This window comes from Panulirus ornatus, chromosome 53, assembly GCF_036320965.1.
Source record: "Panulirus ornatus isolate Po-2019 chromosome 53, ASM3632096v1, whole genome shotgun sequence".
Taxonomy (NCBI): domain Eukaryota; kingdom Metazoa; phylum Arthropoda; class Malacostraca; order Decapoda; family Palinuridae; genus Panulirus; species Panulirus ornatus.
The window spans coordinates 8,347,863-8,366,214 of NC_092276.1; the positions used below are offsets into that span (position 1 = coordinate 8,347,863).

At 38.1% G+C, this 18,352-nt stretch overlaps 1 protein-coding gene across 6 annotated transcripts in view; it reads left to right on the forward strand.

Annotated features, from left to right (window-relative positions):
• The window catches only part of atl (atlastin GTPase), a 281,407-nt gene that overhangs the window by 45,973 nt on the left and 217,082 nt on the right, over window positions 1-18,352 (forward strand). For all 6 annotated transcript variants that reach the window (XM_071692545.1, XM_071692546.1, XM_071692540.1 and 3 more), the window contains 3 exons: window positions 9,487-9,621; window positions 11,549-11,764; window positions 17,394-17,486. In XM_071692545.1, the coding sequence (XP_071548646.1) occupies window positions 9,487-9,621; window positions 11,549-11,764; window positions 17,394-17,486 (444 nt within the window). The remainder of the gene's footprint in view (window positions 1-9,486; window positions 9,622-11,548; window positions 11,765-17,393; window positions 17,487-18,352) is intronic.

The window sequence follows — 18,352 nt, forward strand, 5'->3', positions numbered from 1 at the left end:
AGATACTGTTAACAGGTCAATTTATGTAAATAATGCTTTTGTTATACTAATTAGTATGAGTGAGATGATGAAAATAAAGGTGGAATTGTTTCTGGTCTGTGAAATGTCCCGTCATTATGTTTGTTTAATATTTTTATGAACTGGGCATCAAGTGAGATGAGAGTTGGATGAGTTGATTGTCATGTATTAGTGACTTATGGTGGAACAGATTGGATATAATGCAGTTGTTTTTTGAAGTTGATGGTATTTCATTAGTGAAGTTAGTGACTGAGTTAGATGGACTGGTAGGTTAGATTGTTGCTTCGTGTTGGAGGAAGTTTTTAATTAGTTGATGATAAATGCATTCGTGAACAGTGCACTTATTTTTGAAAGAGATAGTACTTACAGTTTGATATAAATTTTGATATTGAACAATCAGTATTTAAACATTTTAAGCACTTAGGAATGATGATCAGTAATGATCATAGTAAGAAGGCTAGGTAGAGTCATTCAGGGGAGAATAGTTAGAAGGGCTTTGAGCTTTTGTGAATTGAAAGAATTTCATGATAGAATTGTGATACAGATTTGTGATACAGGTTGAGTATCCCTTATACGAAATGTCTGGGACCAGAAATTTTTTTGATTTTGGAATGTTTGCTTATACACAATGAAATATATGGAAAACAGGATGGTATGGAAACAAGTGGGTTAGAGCTGGGACATGCCTCAACATTTTGACTGTTCAACAGTCTTCCTTAGGAGATACAGATTCCAGTATTCGGTGGGACTGTGTTCCCCAGCAAGTGATGGTCACCTGGTCAGCTGCCTTGGTGTGTTGCTCTGTGATCGGATTGCTTGTCCTGCTGTCTTCACCTGTTCACAGCGATTTCTGCTGCCTGATGTGACCAGCAGATGAACCTAGACCTTGTGTTAATGTTTTTGATCCCTTCCTCTAGGCAAGCCCTCACACTATCACCAAATGGTGGATGCCAAGGCAGCTAAAGGCAAGTGACAAACCATTTAGTGATGGTGTTAGAGCTTACCTAGAGGAAGGGACTAAACAAAATTAACACAAGGTCTGGGTTCATCTGCTGGTCACATCAGGCAGCGAAGATAGCTGTGAATGGGTGAAGGCAGCAGGACAGGCAATTCGATCAGAGAGCAACACACCAAGCAATCCAACTGGGTGACCATCACTTGCTGTATGCTGGAACCAGTCTTTTGAGAAAGACCAATAAAGGGTTGAAACATTGAGGTACGTCTTAGCTTTAACCAGTTTGTTTCCATACCATCTTGTTTTCCATATTTATCATGATGGATAATAAATAATGAGATATCTTAGGGATGGGACACAAGTCTAAGCACAAAATCCATTTATGTTTCATATACAACTTAAACACATAGCCTGCAGGTATACAATATTTTTGATGATTTTATGCATGAAATAAAGTTTATGTGATAGTGAACCATCAGAAAGCTAAGGTATCACAATGTTAGCCACCCATGTGGACAATCTGTGGTTATTTGGCATCACAATCATTTTCTTACGCTTATTCACACAGAGCAGAGAATAGGCAAAAAACACAGAATGATATGCGTAGGTCTGGTAGTGACAATGGTTTGTAACAAACTGGCACCAACAGAGTGTCAGATCCCAGCTTGGGCAAGTGAATTTTCCACTTAAAATGTCATGTTGCTGCTCAAAAACTCTTGGATTTTGGAGCATTTCAGATTTTCAGATTAGGGATACTCAACCTGTATTATAGTGAAGGTACATGGAAAAGGAGGAGACTGTAGAAGAGGCACATAATTCTCCTGAGTGAAAATTTAAAGGAATGAGGTTTTTCAGGTGAGGATGTTATGGGAATAATTTCTGATACTGTACACAAGAGGGATCTTGTGTATGAGGGTGGAGATAGGAATGACATCATCTAACATGCTGATTTGACTCACTTTATGGATGAAAACATTGTGCTGAGGTTAAAAGTAGTCATGCAGAGGAGGAAAACTTTGGGGGTTCCCTGAAAGTATTGGTTAGTAGAAAAAATGAAAGATAGAATTTGCAAGTTGCTTGTATAAGGTTCTTGTTTATATTGTTCATGATAGGTGAAACTTGAGAGCAGTAGAGATGTATAACTTGCAGAATAAAACTGAAATTAGGATTTTAGAATGAAGAATGATGTAAGAAGGTTGTGTAGTTTAAAGAAGTAATTCGAAGGGTGCATGAATGAAAGTCTTTTGGCTGCCATTGTCATGTTGAGTGGATAGCAAGTGAGGGATTGATGAAGAGGATTCTGAACAGTACAGTACAGTACAGGTATAACGAGGAGAAGTTGAATGGAAGAAAGGGATAGGCGTAGTGAAAGAAATGATCCAGGATAGAAATATTTCACATGAAGATCCAAGAGAAGTGATTGGGAATTGGATGTATAGAGGTGGTATGAATTTCAGTTGACAAATCAGCTGTGTAATGTAAAACAAGAGAAACACTTTTATAAATGTAGTAGTCCATGTTGCACTTAAACTCATTGGACATGGGCATGGATTATGGAAGTGTGTATGGAGGTTGTATGGACTTGATCTACCACTTTGAAATGGCAGTTGAATTGTGATGCTAGATAGATAGATGGATAGAATTTTCCTAATTTGCCATTTTCTACATCAGCGAGGTAGTGTTAGGAACACTTGTAAAATGGTCCCATTTGCTCACATTCACTCTCCAGCTGTTATAGATAATGCACCAAAACCAGAGATAGATAGTAGAAATAAAGATTAAGAACTTACAATATCATTAAAGCTTTTTTATGTTTCTGAACACTGAGTAGAAGTGAAGAAATTGTGTGAATGAACATATAGGCTGTATGCTTTTGATAGAAAAATAGGTAGAATACTATTCACTTAAGACTGGTGAAGGATTTATTGTGATTAATTTAAGCTTTGCCCAGGATGAGAGTGGGATACACTGCGGCATGAGTAGTATTATTGCAATTAACTTTAGGATTTTATCTAATTTTTTTTCATTCTTTTTAGTAATACTGCATATTTTTGTGTATATATATTTTTTTGCATATCCCAAGTTAGTGAAGTGTGTCAAGAACAGATGAACAGTGGTCTTATTGGCGCACTACCACTTTCTATCTGTCATGTATAGTGCACTGAAAGCAGAGCCTGCCATTCATAGCCATGCCCTACATCAGGGCTATTCAATTATGTTAGGAGTAGGGCCTATTTTGAAACTCAAATTGATGGAAGGGCCATACATTTATTTTACCTCAATTTCTTTCTCTAAACATTTTATTCAACTAATTATTACATCTGATCACATGTTTCATTCAGCTAATTAATATAGTTGGTCATGATAAAAATCTATTTATGTAAAATTTCGTAAGCACTTACATAGTTTCATTGTTTCAATTCTTCTGAGTCTGTCAAAGGGCCAATGAAAACCACTCAAGGGCTGGATTTGGCCTGCAGGCTGCCAGTTCAATATCCCTGCCCTACAGATTCTTTCATGGTTCACATTGCCCTCCATATACCCCATTGTTCCAATTTGTTATGTCCTATGCATGCCTCTCACCCTGTCACTCTTTCAGTTGCTGTTGTCTCAAACAATACAGCCTGTGTGGGGGCTCCTTTCTAAGAGTCAAGATTTTGCTTGTTTTTGGTCAAAATATTAGTGATGTATTATGATGGAGAACACAACTCGTTCCAGAGATCACAGAGACCCAGAGTCTATCTGTGAAGATGAATGTACCAACAGAAAATGACTAGATTATTTAGAATAACAAAGGCTAGATTGTTAGAGTGATTGATGGTTTGCTTGGTGATAGAAAAGTATTTTGCAACTGTTAGTAAATAGTAATGAAGTATAAGTATTCTGCAACTGTGTTTGTAAATAGTAATGAAATATAAGTATTCTGCAACTGTGTTAGTAAATTGTAATGAAATATAACACAGTTTGATCAATGATGTTGAAAATGGTAAGAATAAAGTTTTGAATTCAATTGGTTAGCTTGTAGCAATGCCTTTTGTGATCCCTTGTTAGCTGATTTTAGATAAACAGCAGATTTTGAAGGATATGAGGCCTTTACAGCTGACAGGGACAACACTGAGGAAAGTTATATGGCAGTGTGTAACAGTAATTAGTTTGAAGCTAATCAGATCATGAGTTTTTCCCACAAGAAATGTGAATCATTTACAAAAACCATACAAGCCTTTAATGCAATTAACATCATGACATACAGACCACCCAAACTAGAATGGCAGAGTTCTGGGAAGCTTTAACTAAAATTTAGGAGATATTGAAGAATACAGACAAATGATAAAGAAATAGAATTTGGTCAGGTGACTGATTTTATGGAATGGGGAAGAAAGTGGATTGTAATATGGATGCAAATATGAATTCAAACTGGAGAACAATGCACTGGCAGAGGAGAGTGCAGTTAAACAGATTAAGGGCAGTGCATGAGACATTTAATCAAAACTAGGTTTTACACAGACCAGCTAGAAATGATAACACCATTGATAGAATTTTTGTAGATGATAAAGCACTGATCATAGACTTTGAAGTCACTAAAGTGAGTATCTGAGATCGTAACATCACAGAAATGTCCTCCAACAATGAAGAAGAAACATGCAGAGTGAAATTAAAGATGTGATACAAACAAATTCACTTTCTACTCAGGCATATTAGATAACATAAAATGATATGAAGTTCTCTACAGTAGTTATGCAAAAACAAACCTAAATTTAGAAAGCTAAATGATGAATGGAAGAGAATGAAAGAAAAGCTGAATTATGCAACAAGTAGAGATGAAGTGGAATGATTAGAAGAACAAATAAATTCTGACAAAGAAATAAATGAGTCACATAGAAGAAAACAAAGAATAAACGAAGAGAATGATATTGAAAACATAGATTTAAATCCAGAAGTCATGTAAGCTTACATGAACAAAGAAAAGAACAAGAGGCAACAGGTATGTAAATGATGCAAAAGGAATCTGCCAAATGTTCTATATAATTCACTATTCATTGCAAGAGAAAATAAGGAATCAAGGTACAATATTTAATGATTATAACAAAAAATTACTTAAAGATATAACTGTCAGAAAGAAACATAAGTGAAGTAAATGACTACCTTAAAGAGAACTCAGTGCCAGGGCAAGAAAGAATTCCAGCAATATTCCTAAAAACAAATATAGTAGAAGCCTTTCACAGTGCTGCTGAGACACAGCGTAGACCAGTCTAACATAGCAGGTGTACACAAAGTGGTATATATGACACACATAGACCAATCCACTGTAGCAGATATACAAAAAGCGCAGTACATAACACCATTACACAAAGGGGAATCTGAATGGTGCTAAGAGAGTACAGGTGAGTCAGCCACACATTTCATATATAAAATGTACTTGAGAGAGTGATAAAGACAGGCATATTGAAACTCTCTTATTAATGGCGAACACATAATTAAGTCCATCATGAAAAGGCCAAGAATAAGTGCAGATATGGATGCTACATAGAAATGAGTGGAAGAGAATCTAATGGAATTTAATAAAGAGAAATTTGTACTGGTAAGTCATGGGACATTGTCTTCATACAGAGGCCTTACAGAAAAAAAAAAAATTGACAAAAATATGGGAATCATTGTAACTGAAAAGTCTGAATTTTTTAACATATTTTATACTCTCTCAAGCCAAATAATGAGTGGTATGATACCAGGAACTTTTGCAACAAGAGACAGAAAACTAATGATGAATTTTGTTAATATGTAGGGGAGAAAGAATGCCTCCCATGTATTTCCTGCAAGTCAAGCCAAGCAATAATTGCTCATAATCCTCAGTGGCTGAGGCTGGGATTTTTTAATGTGTGTGGATGTAAGCAAGATGCAGAGAAGGGAGAGATAGGTAGTATGTTTAAGGAAAGGAACCTAAATGTTCCAGCTCTAAGTGAAACAAAGTTCAAGGGTAAAATGGAATAATGGTTTGAGAGTGTCTTAGGGGTGAAGTTTGAAGTTAGTGTGAGGAGGATTTGTGGGAATTTGTGAAAGAGTGTAAGGAGGTAAGGCCCAGATTGTTGTGGGTAAAACTGAATATGAATTATGAGAGGTTAGTCATTATTAGTGTCCATGCACTTGGAATTAATAAGAGTGAGGAAAAGAGGCAAGTATTTTAAGAGGACCTGAATGGGTGTGTCAGATATTTTAAGAGGATCTGAATGGGTGTGTCAGTAGTTTTGACATAAGAATTTGAGTATTAGTTATGGATGCTTGGATTGCAAAAATGATTAATGTGGCAGCTGAGGGTATGATTGGGGGGTGTGGGGTATTCAGTGATTTGAATGGAAGTGGTTAACAGCTTGTGGAGTTGTGTTCTGAAAAGGGACTAATGATTGGGAACTTTTTTTGTGTTCTGAAAAGGGACTAATGATAGGGAATACCTGGTTTAAAAAGAGGAACATACATATGTGTTCATGGTTAAGTAGGGAAGATGGAAAGTGGGCATTATTGGATTATGTGCTAGTCAGTAGGTTTGCAGAGGAGAGATTCTTGGGTATGAATATGCTGAAAGGGGCACTTGATGGGATGTCTGATCATTGCTTGGTGCAGATTAGGATAAAGACTTGTAGAGGTTTTCAGAAAAGGGGAAATGATATGGGTGAGAAAAAGATGAAGAAGTAAGCTTAGAAAAGAGGCTTGTGTGAACATAAACCAGGGGAGATTGAGGCTTATGTGAAGTGAAACCAGGAGAGATTTGGAGTACAATGGCAGAAGTTGAAAGTAAATGAAGCTAGGGGAGTGGATGAGGAATGGGAGGTATGTAGGGAAGCAGTGCTGACATGTGTGAGAGAAGTGTGTGGCATGCAGAAGCTGGGAGTTGGGCATGTGGGAAAAGATAGTGAGTGGTGGGATAATGAAGTAAAGTTGCTGGTGAAAGAGAAAACAGGTGTATGGACATTACTTACAGAAAAAGAGTATGAGTGATTGGGAGCTGTGCCATATACAAGTTGCAGGAGGTTAGGAGGAAGTTACAGAGACTGCAAAAGAGGGCAGGTGACTGTTGGGGTGAGCAAGTATCAGCAGATGTCAGAGAGAAGCAGAAAATGTTTTGGAAGGAAGTTGATAGTGTGAGATAAGCACGCGAAAAAATGGGAACATCAGCGAAGGAGTAAATGGGGAAGTGGTACAGGCAGTGAGGAGAAGAGGAGGGTATGGAATGAGGAAGTTGAAAGATTGTTGAATATGTTCGGGTATGTTTGATGATATGGTGGCAGATGTGGAATGTTTAGGTTGAGGAGATATGTAGGGTGAGAGTCATGAAAAATGGTTTAGTGAAAAGAGAAGAGGTAGTGAAAGTCTTGTGTAAGTTGAAATGTGGCAAGGCAGCAGGAATGGAAGGTATTGCAGTTAAATTTCTAATGAAAGTGGTTGACTATGTTTGAAGACACTGTTAAGGGTGAGGAAGGCTAAGTGAGTAAGAAATGATAGGGTAAGAGAAAAGTGTGGTAATAAGAATATAGTTGAAAGAGCTGAAGAGTATGTGCTGAAATGGTTTGGACATATGGAAAGAGTGAATGAGGAGAGATTGACAAAGAGTATACATGTGTTAGACATAGAGGAGAAAGAAGAAGGGCGAGACTGAAGTAGAGATGGAAGATTGAGTGAAAATGGTTTTGAGTGCTTGTGCTTGCAGGAGAGTGTAAAGCATTCAGGGCATAGAATGAATTGGAATGTGTTATAGGGAGTGATGTGCTGTTAGTAGACTGAACCAGGGCATGTGAAGTGGCTGGATGAAACCATAGAAAGGACTTTGGTGCCAGGTTGTGGATAGATGGCTATGGTTTCGATGCATTGCATATTACAGGTAGAAAATGGATGAGTAAATGAGGCAATTTCTTATATGTTCCTAGTGCTATCCACCTATTGTGAGAAACAGCAGACAATTTAAGGTATAAGTATGATATATAGAAATGCATGGAGGGAGTTAGATGGATGGGAAGATTGAGAAGATGGAATGATATTGGAAAAGAGACACTTTTAAGGTGCTAGAGTTCTACAGTGAGGAGGGTGAGAAGCATGCTTTGGATATAGTAAATTGCATCTGTATTGGAGGCTGTGTCTGTGAGTGGGCTGAACCATAGCATATAATACAATCAAGTGAAACCACAGAGTGGTGTGTTGAGCTTGGCTGTTGTTGGTGGGCTCTGATTTTGTTGCATTATGCATGACAGCCAGAAAATGGTTGTGAGCAAATGTGGCTACCTCGTATATACCTAGTACTTATTCACGAAAATGGGAAATTACATACATGAATGAAAAATGATTTATGTTTATTGTTTCCTGCCTTATCATGGAAAGTGATAATACAGAGGAGAGGATTTCCATCCTCCTACTCCCACAACCACTTTTGCTTGGATTCTGATGGATTCAAGGCCTTATTCCATGCATGAGTTTTGTGAGATAGACTCTTTTGGGTTGGGAAGCTCCTTTATGACACCCTGCTCATATATTAGCTAGAGATGGAGTTTATGAGAGTAACTGAGGGAACAATTTTGTTTACTGCACTTCTCTGTTTTCATCTTCATGAATATAATATCTTTGCTGTAATGTTTAATACTCATGCTTTTATAGAAATCAGACAGATTTGGAAGTTTCCTTTCCTTTAATTGATGATAAATCTGCACGGAGCATTTTGAATAACCTGATTGAATTTAGATTTAGACAGATATAGGATATTAGTTATGCTGTTAATCTAGAATTAGTCATATGCATCCTAGAATGTTTCTGTGCTTGCACTTCATTTACAACCATTACTGCCTTTTTGGTTATGGCTCCTTTGACATGATCTAAAATTGAACTCTTGTCTTTTTCATGCGCTTCAATCATGGGAAGATGTTAATGGTAAGATGATCTTTTGTTTTGCTTTGCTTGATTTATTTTGTAGATAGCTGCTTTCTCTTTTTTCATGTAACTTCCATATTTCTGCTTCAAAATGAATATATGAATCAATATTACACAATTTTAATGTATATATGAAGATCTGTCATTTCTGCTTTTTGGCTTTCCCTTTGTAAAAGTCTTAACTGGTAGGAAGAAAGATCATGACATGTACAGTTGGATATGTATTGTGATGTAAGATAAACTTTATTCCATTAAATGTGTATGGTACAACAGTTGTTTTTTTAATGTATATTTTTTGCAAAACTCACGTGAAGGATATCTATCACACTCATTGTAGAATCAATCTATTACAGAAATAATGATAAAAACCTTAAGCATAGAAATTATCTTTTGATACTTTGAATGGTTAAGGGGATACCCCCATTTTTAGTGAGAGATATTCATGTCTTTAGTACATATGTTTTTGGGAAAAAGTAAAACACTTGAACATGTAAATGTATTTCAAGCAAAGATTATGGATCTTGAGGCTGTGTAATTAGTCTCTTTGTGTTAATGTGGTGCAAAATATGTTCATGTATTTGTATCAAATTCTTATTCAATATTTACAGCAGTCACCAGATTGGCTAGGGGATGCAGACCAACCATTAACAGGATTTAAGTGGCGGCAAGGGTCGAAAAGAGAGACAACTGGTGTTCTAATCTGGAGTGAACCCTTCTTGATAAAGAAAAGATCTGGTGAAGAGGTAAGATTTAGTGCAGACAGAATAAGTAAAACTACCAAATTTGAGTCCGGTTTGGACTACCCTTAATTGTGAATTAAACACTTTAGATTATTCTGTGTGTGTCTTGTTATTTCTCTGCCTGTTTCTTGTTGTCTTTCCCACATATGGAGTAAGGTGATGTATGTAAATATTCACACATTTTATTCATATACCATCCCCATACTTAAATGTGAAAGAGCTGAAAAGAGTCTTTGTCGCATTTTGTAACTGTTTCTTAATGTATGTGTGTGAGATTAAGGGTCACATTATCAGGTATAGTCTGGGGGAATGGAAGCTGTAGGAGGAATGAAAAAAGAAAAATGCAAAGAAAGTATGTTTTTAGGATAGTAGAGCATTGGTAATGATGGACTGCAGCTTGAATGCAGCCAAAGAAATGAACAGACCTTTTATACCTTGGCAGTGTTATCTAAAGCCATTCAGTCTGCTACTTGAATAGATCAGTCATCAGTAGTGAAAGAATTAGTTATTGCATCCACCATAGATATTGGCTAATGACTTAACTTTGTATTCCTTTACTGCTTTCATGTTTGATCCATCTTTTGCTTAATGTCTCATTTTCTCTTAACTTCTGTAAGTCCAGATTTGGATCAAATATCCTAGTTAAGCTGACATATTCCTATCTCTCTTTGAGAGGATATGTAGACCATGGAAGAGAAGGATAGATATCATGAGAGAATAGTTTAGGACTCAGGATATTTCAGATGAGGATGTAAGAGGAATGACTGGAGATGTAATAGAAGCATATGTGTTTAGAAGTCATGGGAATGGAAGCTATTTTCCCAGTTGACATATCAACTTACTGTTTAAAGTGAAAAAGAAAGAAACACTTTAGCAAGTATGGAATTCTAATCTCAAACATGCTGGGGACAGGGTGAAAGGACATATGACAAATAATAGGTTGATCAAGGAATTGTGGAGTAGGCAGTAGAAGATGCTAGGAAAAAGGATAGACTGCAGATGTAGAGAAAATTTATGAGGACTAAGTATATTTGGGATGAATGTACAAGAGGAATGATTCAGGATCATACACCATGGAAGCATTTTAGGTATGAGCATTGATACACTGATCTTGCTTAACAAATTAGGAGTCTAAAGTGGAAAAGTAAGAAGCGCTTTAAAAGTGTGGAAATCCATGTATCACCTTAACATTCTTATCATGGATTGAAGGTTTCAATACCCTTCAGGTTCTCTGTGCACCTGGTCCACCCATTAGATTTGGAAATGGATTAATGATGATAGATAGCTAGATAGATAGATAGAAAAGGATTGGTTATAAATGGATGTATATTGCATAGATAAGGATTGGATGTAGATGGATATAGCCACAAGGTGTTTTGACTTTTGATCCACTTATTTTCTAGGCTATGATCAGTGGACTTTCTAGAAATGTACCCATGTTTTTTAAATATTCTGATGATGTTAATGATGCTAGATCACCAGAGCTGTTCCTAATTTTAACATGAATTTGCTACAGATCCTTAATAGAATTGGAGTGCAGACAAGGTAATCAGACATGATCTCAAATCCTGAGAAATGTGAGGTTATGCTTTTTGGCCCATATAGAAATATTTGTTTACCAGTTGTTGATGTTTTATGATATCATTGATGTATGTCAAGTCATTACTGAATCTGATATATCTATCACATCATTTATGAGCAGCCTGAGTAGTTTCATCTTGAATAAAAAAGTTTTCGTATATGAATTGTGCCTCAGAACTATGGAGCAAAATGCAGTTCTGTTTGGTTCCCAGGGCTCAGAGAGAGAGAGAGAGAGAGAGAGGAGAGAGAGAGAGAGAGAGAGAGGAGAGAGAGAGAGAGAGAGGTTTTCTTATATATTGTCAAATTCATTTATACAATTAAAACTCATCCTTAGTATTGCTTCCTACAGATTGCTGTCATTTTGATGGACACTCAAGGAACATTTGACATACAGTCATCAATGAGAGACTCCACAACTGTGTTTGCTCTGACTACGATGGTGTCGTCAGTGCTGGTATATAATCTGATGAACAACATTCAAGAAGATGACTTAATGAACCTTCAGCTTTTCACCTCATATGGAATGTTAGCACAAGAAGACTGCGACAATGTTCACCCATTCCAGGTTAGTTTTTGATTCTTTATGACCAAAGTACTCAGTAAGTTTGATTCGCTACAATGGACTAGTGCTGTTATTTTTACACTTAAATGGAAATTGTCAAGACAGGTTAGATGGATGATATAGGTAGGGTGCACATTGATATTTTTCTCTATTGTCTTAATGGTAGCAACATCATTTGATGTTCTGGGATACAGCAGTTGTCATGAAGTGTTCTAACTTTTCCTGCTTCTTTCTAAACATCCAGCTGACTTGTCATATCAAGAGTAGCGTATTAAGGAAAGTGCAGTTGTAAGTCCATGTCCGTTGGTGTGCAGGTCCTATGTATGTGTTGACCCATGGAGAATATGTAAATTGTTGGATGACCTAAGTTATAATGAGGAAATCTTATGATATATATTTCGTTCTCCTCGTACATCTTATTTTTGTAGCACTTTTCCACATGGCATCATTGTGAGCCTAATCATATGCTCTCTCCAGGTCTTTGAATTTAGCTCAGATTTCAATCCCTTTCTTTCTCCGTGTATTTCTCACACAAATTTCTCAAAGTAGACACTTGGTCCATACGTCCTCTACCACTTTTGAAGCCGCATTGCTTCTTTCCAGTTTGATGGCCTGGGCATGCCACCATCCTCTCAACCACCACACTCCCATACTACTTACATGTGTACCCTATTGACTTTTGTAATCTGAGCTTTCACTTCTATCCTCCATGCCTATACAGAATAATGGCTCTTGTCAGGGATTCTCTCTGTCCTCAGGCATCTCTTATCGGGCCACACACATTGCAAATATAAACAAACCATTCTTCAACACAGAAGCCCCTTTCTTGAGAAAGTCCACTGAAATCCCATCCATTCCATGACTTTGCCCTATGATGTATGCAAGGCTTTCACCACATCCTATTTTTTCTCCAATCTATTTGCCATGACTCACACCATATACCACCTTCTCCTTAGCACTTCATCTTACTAATTCAACAGTCCTCAGAGGAGCCCCTTCTTTCCCTCCTCCTAATTGCAGCACAGCCTTGAAGCTGCAGGAACCTCTGGAGAAGGAGTCCTAGAGTTATGTAACAACGGTATTAAAAAAAAGTCCTCCAAAATTCTCACTCCTCCTTTTCACTCCAACTTTGTCTGTTACCTCTTCCCAATCTGCCCTCAGACTGATCCCTTCATTGTTTTCTTGCACACTATTCACCATCTAGGACATTTTTTTTTATTCTCCTTGAAGCTTGTTGAAAATCTCCCTGTGTCAGCCTACTTGTTTTTCAACCCCTGCACTTTCCTTATGTCCTCCTCCCTGTATTCTCATGTAAACCTCCCAATTACTTGCATTCCTTCCATGGAGGTACTGCCCATACACCTCTCTTTTGCTTTTTACAAAGTATTCAAGGTCCTCTTCTCGCCATTCACTACCCTCTCTCATATGCCCACTCCCTCCTCCCCTGTACCATACACTTCAGCTGTACATGCAAGATTTACTTCCCTAAATACGTTTTACTCATTGCCTCCCCCTTTATTAAGTGCCTATTCACTCAACTTTGTTTTGGAATCTCTACATACAAGCCTCTTTTCTAAACTTGTTCAGTTTTACTACCACCTTCTCCCTCATATTGTTTCTTCATCTCTGAAAGTCACTAAAAAGTCCTACATTTGCCTCTACCAAGGAATGATCAAACAACCCACCAACTGCTTCTTTCAGCACAGTTGCATCCAGTGGTCTCTTCTTTGCGTACCTGAAAATCATTGCATACTCTAGTAATGCCTATTGGCCTCCAATTCCACTCACTCATGTTTTCTTCTGTGTGCACCTTTTTATAAACCAGGTGTTCCCTGTCACCACTCCTTTTTCAGCAAACAACTCGACAAGCTGTTCACCATTTTGATTTACACAGGATACACCATGCCCCTCAGTTATACTCTCATTTGTCACATCACCCACTCTTGCATTCAAATTTCCCACCTCAATCCCTTGCATCATCATTGGTGAAGCACTCTTTCATTTCCCAAAAGAATCACCTCTGATCAGTCCTTTTGCCACTAGATGGGTAAGCATGGATAATCACCCACCTCATGTGATCTGCTTTCATTCTCACCCACATCAATGTAGAACTCCCTCCCTTACATTCTTTAATGCATTCCCCTTGCTCTTCCTTAACCTGAAATATCACCCTTTCCTTTGCTCTGGCCCTCTCACAAACCCCAGAGTTTACCCCTTGGGCATTCCCGAATAGTATATCCTCCATCCCTTTGAGCTTAGTGTCACTTGGAGCCAGAAAATCCTGTCTCCTAACCCCAGTTTTACTTCATGTCTCTCCATTTCTTATTCAGGTTACATCCACGCACATTCAGACACCCTAGGAGGGCACTTGTGGAACACTAATTGCCTGGCTTCTTCTGTTCACACTTTTAGGAAGTACAATGCAAGGAGGAGAGGGATTTAGGCTACCTGATCTTTTCTTTTTTAGCAGCCTTTTATGACATGTGTGAGATATATGGGTAGTTTTCTTTCTCTGGAGTCCTTAGGGATGAAGGAAACTGTTGATGTAGAATACAGAATCATGCATTATTTGTTTTCAAGAGTTAAGTGAAGGAAGTAAAATTATTAGATAGAAACATGAAGAAGGAGCATTAGTAGAAGTAGTCAGTAGGAACATTAGGTAGGAATCTTTGCAAACACTTTGCTTGACTTGCCCTCTGCTGGTGGCCTGTTAAGGGTAGGCACTGGAGTTTCACTGTCATGGAGGCTCTGTTGGTGTGGCCACCCACTTGAGGGAGTTCCAGAAGGGAAAAGGTATCAGAGATATAGATAGAATTGATGGAAGTGAAAGACAAAAGGAATTTTATGTTTGTGGATTAAGCAAACCATGTCTACATATAGAAGGCGGAGAAAGAACTACAGTGAATTTGTCTAGGAGAGGGAAATATGACAGCCTCTACAGTTCTGCTTATTGTGCCACTGTTGCTGGTTCTCCCAACATCCAGGTGGTGTTAACTATCAGGAGAGTAAGGTGTGTGTGTGTGTGAGTAAGATAGGAGGAGGATAAGTGGTTGTAAGTTTAAGGTGGTTTAGTGTCAGTGGCATGTGATATTATCAGGGCTTTTTAATCTGTTTATGGATTTGTTGATGAGGGAAGAAACTATGATGTCTTACAGAAAGAGATGGGCCTATGGTGTTCTGGGGGTTTGGGAACCTTTGGTGAATCAGTTGCCATTTGCAGATGACACATCTCTGGTGGCAGATGTGTAAGAGAAATTTCATAATCTGGTATCCAAGTTTTGGAGAATGTGTGAAAGGAGAAAGTTGATAGTTAATGTGAATAACTATAAGGTAATGAGATTTAGCAGTGGTATGATAGTTGATGTGAATAACTATAAGGTAATGAGATTTAGCAGGAGGATGAGACATGTTAATTTAAGTGAATTTGAATGGGGAGAACCTGAAGGAAATGGGTTGCTTCACATATTATGGAATGGGCATGGCAGTGGATCTAATGGGATCTAATGGGAATCACAGTGTGGGTGAGGGGTTTTTGAAGGTCCTGGGTGCCTTGAGGAATGTGCGGAAAGAAAGGTCACTGGCTGTGATGGTAAAAGTTGGAATGTTTGATGGTATGTTAGTGAAGATGGTGTTTTATGGCTGTAGGTTTTGGACCCTACATACAAAGTGATGGAAGAGGTTGGATGTTTTGGAAATCTAACGCCTGAGAACAAAGGCCAGGATATTGAGGATGGAAGGAAGAGGATACAAGTGCAAGGGCCTATTGCAAAGAGGGATGTTTTTTTAAAAAGGGTGATAATGAGGCTGAAGGTAGGAAAGGCACCTGGAGTGGATGGAATTATGGTTGAAATGCTGAAGTTTGGAGGAGAAGGTGTGTAGAGTGGATGCATCTGATATGTAATTTAGCATTGAAACAGAAGGTTGTACCAGAGGAATGGGTGAAAGCTATTATTGTTCCTTTATTCAAAGGAAAAGGTGTTAAGCATATGTGTAGCAATTATAGGGGAATAATTCTTGTAAGTGTACCAGGAAAAGTATGCAAAAATGTTGATTGATTGAGTAATGAAAGTAAGTCAATGCAGAATAAATGAAGAGCAAGGGGGTTTTAGGAAAGGTAGGGGATGTGTGGATCAGATTTTTGTGGTGATGATTGTGGAAAAATATCTAGCAAAAGGTGAGGAGTTGTATGCAGCTTTCATGGATGTGGAGAAAGCATAAGACAGAGTTGAGTGAAATGCTTTATGGGATGTGTTAAAGATATATGTGGTAGGGGGTCAATTGTTAGATGGTGTAAAAGTCTTCTCTAGAAGAGCAAATGCATGTATAAGAGTGGATAGAAAGATGAGTTAAAGATTTGGTATGCATTTTGTTGTGAGACAGGGCAATGTGATGTCATCATGGCTTAAATTTTTAATATGTGTTTGAGTAAGAAGGGAGGAGAGGAAGGTGAATAGTGCCAAATGAGTTAGGTCTGCTTGAGGGATCTATGATCGCTATGTCTATTTAATGTTTATGGATGCAATGTTGAAGGAGGTAAATGTGAAGGTTTTGAAGATGGGGGAGGGTTTGCAGCATGTAGGGGCAGAGGGGCATGGGAGGTGAGTTGGTTGCTGTTTGCAGATGACACATGTAGTGGCAAACCTTAGAGAGAAACTGATTCTGCAGTGTTGGCATATTTGAAAAAAAAAAAAACTCTGGAAGCTGGTGTCTGAGTTTGGGAGAGTGTGTGAGTGGAGGAAGTTGGAAGTAAGGTAATGAGGTGTAGCAGGGGGCATAAAAGGATGTTCTGAGTGAGAGTATGAGTGAAGGCTTAAAGTACATGGGAGTGGAGTTAAAGTGTATGTTGGTAGAGGGGGCAATGTCAAGGATGCAATGAGGGCCTATGTTGAAAGGGAGGGAGGTCATTGTCTTTTAAGGCAAAGATGGTAATGTTTAGAGATACAGTAGCCATGACAATGTCATATGGATGTAAGTCATGGGCCTGGAATGCAAAAGAACCAGAGTGGGTAGATGTGCTGGAAATGAAATACCTAAGGACAATATGTTATTTGAGGATGATGGACTGTGCAAGGTATGGCATTGTAATAGCTAGGTGTGGTAGCAAATGTAGGCTGTATGAGATAGCTGACAGGAGTGTGCTGAAATGGATTGGGCATATGGAGAGGATGGGTAAAGAAAGATTGACATAGAGTAACCATGTGTCAGAGGTGGAGGGAGCAAGGGGGAGGGGAAGACCAAGGAGATAGATTGATGGAGTGAAAGAGGCTTTGAGGTGATATGGCCTGAACATTCAGCTTGGTGAAAGGCAGGCTTGCTTAGTATAGAGTAGATTGGAGCAATGTGGTATATGGGGGTGACGTGCTGTCATTGGGTTGAACTAGGGCCTCTGATGGTACCTCACTGATGTTGGAAAGGTAAGCAAACATAAAAATGTTTCTAAACAAGGTATATCTTTTTTATGTATGTTGTTCCTCAACTAGACACTACCTTTATGGACTGGATTATAACAGTTGTTATGCAGGTAATTACAGATGATTGCAAATTGTGTTAGTTTTACAAACTATAGATTAATGTAGAGGTTAGTAGTGTATTGGAAAGTGTCGACTAATTTAGATTTATTTTTCTACCCCAGAGATTACACTTCCTGGTCAGGGATTGGGGCTTTCCATACGAAGTTCCATATGGCCATCAAGGTGGACAGAAGTTATTAGATGAAATTTTGCAGGTGAGGTCAATGATAGTATTAAAGTAAATGTTGATATACCTTTGACATGTCTTGTTTGATTATGTAGTCCTTCACATTCATTACCTGTTATGCTGTCTCCCATTGTATGATATGTTGATCCATGAAGATTTTCCTTTAGATATTTTGTTGTGTGTTGCATTTTTGCACACCTTAGTACTGTCCCTTTTTTCCCCAGACCACACACACACACACACACACACACACACACACACACACACACACACACACACACACACACTCATGATAGCAACAGTCTTCAGTTCTTTGGCTTATTTTGTAAAAATAAGGAGAGGGTCAGTGGAATGCGAAGGACATCCTGAATGACACTGTATATCTTTTGAGTATAAAGTTTGACATTATCAGTTTTAGGTGTCATATTGGATGGTAAAATCTGAGAATTCATATTGAATGCATAGGATTGTTGCCAACCAGTGCTGAGGAGTATTGTGTATTGAGACAAGTTCCGAAAAGTAAGAAAGTAATTGACATTGTTATTATTATTACTGTTACTATTGTTTTATGTATCAAGAGAACAGAGATTTAAGTGAGGATTTTTCCTCTGAGGCTCAGTCGTCTGTTCTAGATGCGAACTTGCTAATTTGGGAAGTAAAGAACATGTATGAGATATGAGAGAAAAGATTATTATTAATATTGTTAATATCAGTATTATGAATATTATGAATGTTTTTTTGATGCATATTCGCCACTTCCCGCTTTAGCGAGGGAGCTTCAAGAATGTATGACTAAGCCACAGTGGGAAAAATCCTCACTTAGCCTGCGTATCTGTTCCTTCTTTTGGAAAAGTAAAACGAGAGAAGGATTTTCAGCATCCCACCCCCACCTCT